The 2597-nt window shown below is 47.4% G+C and overlaps 1 protein-coding gene across 1 annotated transcript; it reads right to left on the reverse strand.

Moving 5' to 3' along the window:
* Window positions 1-515: 515 nt before the first annotated feature.
* Window positions 516-2382, reverse strand: LOC113927856 (zinc finger CW-type PWWP domain protein 1-like). The gene is given in 3 exon segments (XM_035728327.1): window positions 516-1192; window positions 1195-2262; window positions 2265-2382. Coding segments are annotated over 3 exon segments (1863 nt in total).
* Between the last annotated feature and the right edge of the window lie 215 nt (window positions 2383-2597).

Raw genomic sequence — 2597 nt, forward strand, 5'->3', positions numbered from 1 at the left:
AGGATTATGAATTCTGAAAGGGCCGCACCGGCCTGCACATTTTGCAAGGGGTCCCCCCTGCCAGGATCAACTCATTATTCTCTCCTCCTGCTGAATGAATACCTGCTTTCCAACAAACCAGTAAGACTTTAATGGTTAAGACTTGCTATCTTTTGAACTATTTTAAACGATTTTATGTATTTCATAGTACCCAGATATCATTGTAATTTTTTTTTAGTGAGAAGTCTTTTTTTAAAAAGCCCAAAATTGAATCCAAGGGAGTATTCAGCAGCGAGTAAAGATGAATTGACTCTGGATTCTAACCCCACCCTCCTTTTTTTTTTTTTTTTTTTTTTACGGAAAGCCGTAACCTGTTTTATTAACACGGAAACTGCACAGCTGGGACTTCAACCAGGTGACTTGTAGCCGATGAACAAGCCCCACACTTAGCAGCCTCTCAGGGACCCTCTGAGGGGCTCTCCCTGCTGCTGGCAGGGAAGGGAGTGAGAGAGCAGCAGGGAGGCAGGTGCACACAGCTATTCCTCGAAGAAGGCCAACGTGAACTCCCCAGGGTCATCTCCACACTGCGGCCCCTCCAGCTGCTCTGGCTCTTTTCCAACATCTTCCAGGAGTTGCTCCAGGTCCAGGTCACTGAAGGTGTCATCATCAGGGGGGACACTTCCAGCCGCTGGAGGACACTTCCAGCCTTCTTTCCCCACCACGGGACAGACCCTGCGATGAGCTGGTGGGGTCAGGCCCTTGGGCACCATTCTAGCTTCTTTGTCCTCAGACAAGCTGGTTCCTGAGGCTTTGATTTGAGGAGCTTTAAATTTTTTCTTAGGGCCTGGCTGGTCAGGCTCCGATTTCCCATGCCCTTCTTTCCTTCCTGTTATGGGTACAGGAGGGGCTGCAGATTTATCTCCCAGAGCTCTCTTCATTGTCTTCTTTCGCAGGGTCACATCTTATCCATCTGTTAGGCCTCTTGCCTTGGGTTTTTTGGTGTGAATTTTGGCTGGCTTGGGACTGGGCAAAGTCAGGTCTTTTTTCTCTTCCTCCTCTTCCAACTCCTTCGCCTCCAACTCTGACTCTTCCTCTTCTTTCTCCAAGCAGGAATCTGGGCTGTTAGCCCCAGAAAGCCTTAAGTCTTTTCCTTCCCCACAACTGTCAGATCCATTGTATCGGCTCCAGAAACCAAACAAGTTAACCTGTTCTGTATACTGATCTGTTCTGCCTCTTGAGCCATCGTCAGGGCTGCTCCCAGCTTCTGGTTGCAGTCCTTCTTCCTACACTTTTTCACTCCAGCTAGCTCCAGGGACAGCTCCTGGAAGTTCTTTAGCATGTTGACTGGGATCCAAGCACGAGAGACTGTTTCTCCAAAAAATGTCACATGGTATTTAGATGGCAGGGAATCAAGATGAGAAGCAAAAATAAAATATTCCCCCAGGTCAGGATCAGATTCTACCATGCCTGGCCACCAGGGGTAACCGTATTGCTTGGCCCAGATGATGGATCCTAGGATGTAGGAGGCATAGGCCACATCACTCTCACGCCCTGTCCAAGACTCCTCAGGGATGTCACAGCAATTGTACCTCCAGTCTGTATTCTGATCACAGGACAAATTATCAGGAAGCACTGAGGGGTCAATGTTCCCACGAAACCGCCTCCACTTCTCACAGTTTGGGGAGGAACATTGGACCCAGATGAGACATTGACTAAAACCACCGCCTTCTCCTTTTTGTTGGTTTCTGGTTTGAGAATCATCTTGAACTGTTTTTTTCAGCTGGTTTTTCTGTCTCTGCTCATGTCCACTTTGGGCCTTTTCCATTTTCTCATTTTGAGCTCTCTTTTTTCCTTTGATTGGGGAAGGTCTATTGAATTTCTTCTCAGAGGGTGCAGGATCTGGCTGGCCTGGCTTAGATGTCTTTCTCACAGAGGTTACTCCAGCTTCCTCAGTGGCTGAAATCTCTAGAATATGAGGTACAATTACCCTCTCTCCATCAGCATCATCATTATCAGTAGAAGAAGTAAGTCCTCGTTCCTTGTCTAATTGGGTGCATCTTATGGGCTGGGCACAGGAAGTCTCCAAGCACTCCTGGAGGGACTTCCGTAGCACAATCTGGACAATCTCCTCAAATTCTGCATTGGTGAGGCTTGCTCTTTCCTTTTCTTTCTTCTCTGCTTGCTTGTCTTGAGGCTTTCCTTTATTCTCCCGGCCACCGCTTGGACCATTTTCTGCGGTTGCTTTCTCTTCCTTCTTCTCTGACCTGACCTTTGGCCCAGGGTCTCCTCTTTGGGTGAGTTAGGGCTATAGCACATCAAGCTATGCAATTTTTGTGCAGGTGGGGCAAAGGTTTTCTTTGGCCCCTTCCCACATTCTTCTTTACTCTGCAATGTTGTCATCATTCAGCTCAGAAGCTACACTTTCTTTGTGCCTCTGATCAAGAGAGAAGGGAAAGCCAAGAAGTCACTCTGACAACTCAAGTCTCTGCTCCTCTGTTTCAGATGAATTTTCTTCTGGAACAAGGAGAACTATCTTCGCTGCCACCCCAGTGGTGTGCGTCCAGGACTCCCTACTTTTTTTTTTAAATAACCACAATGATGTTTCACACAAATTTTCT

This window comes from Zalophus californianus, chromosome 7, assembly GCF_009762305.2.
Source record: "Zalophus californianus isolate mZalCal1 chromosome 7, mZalCal1.pri.v2, whole genome shotgun sequence".
Classification (NCBI taxonomy): Eukaryota; Metazoa; Chordata; class Mammalia; order Carnivora; family Otariidae; genus Zalophus; species Zalophus californianus.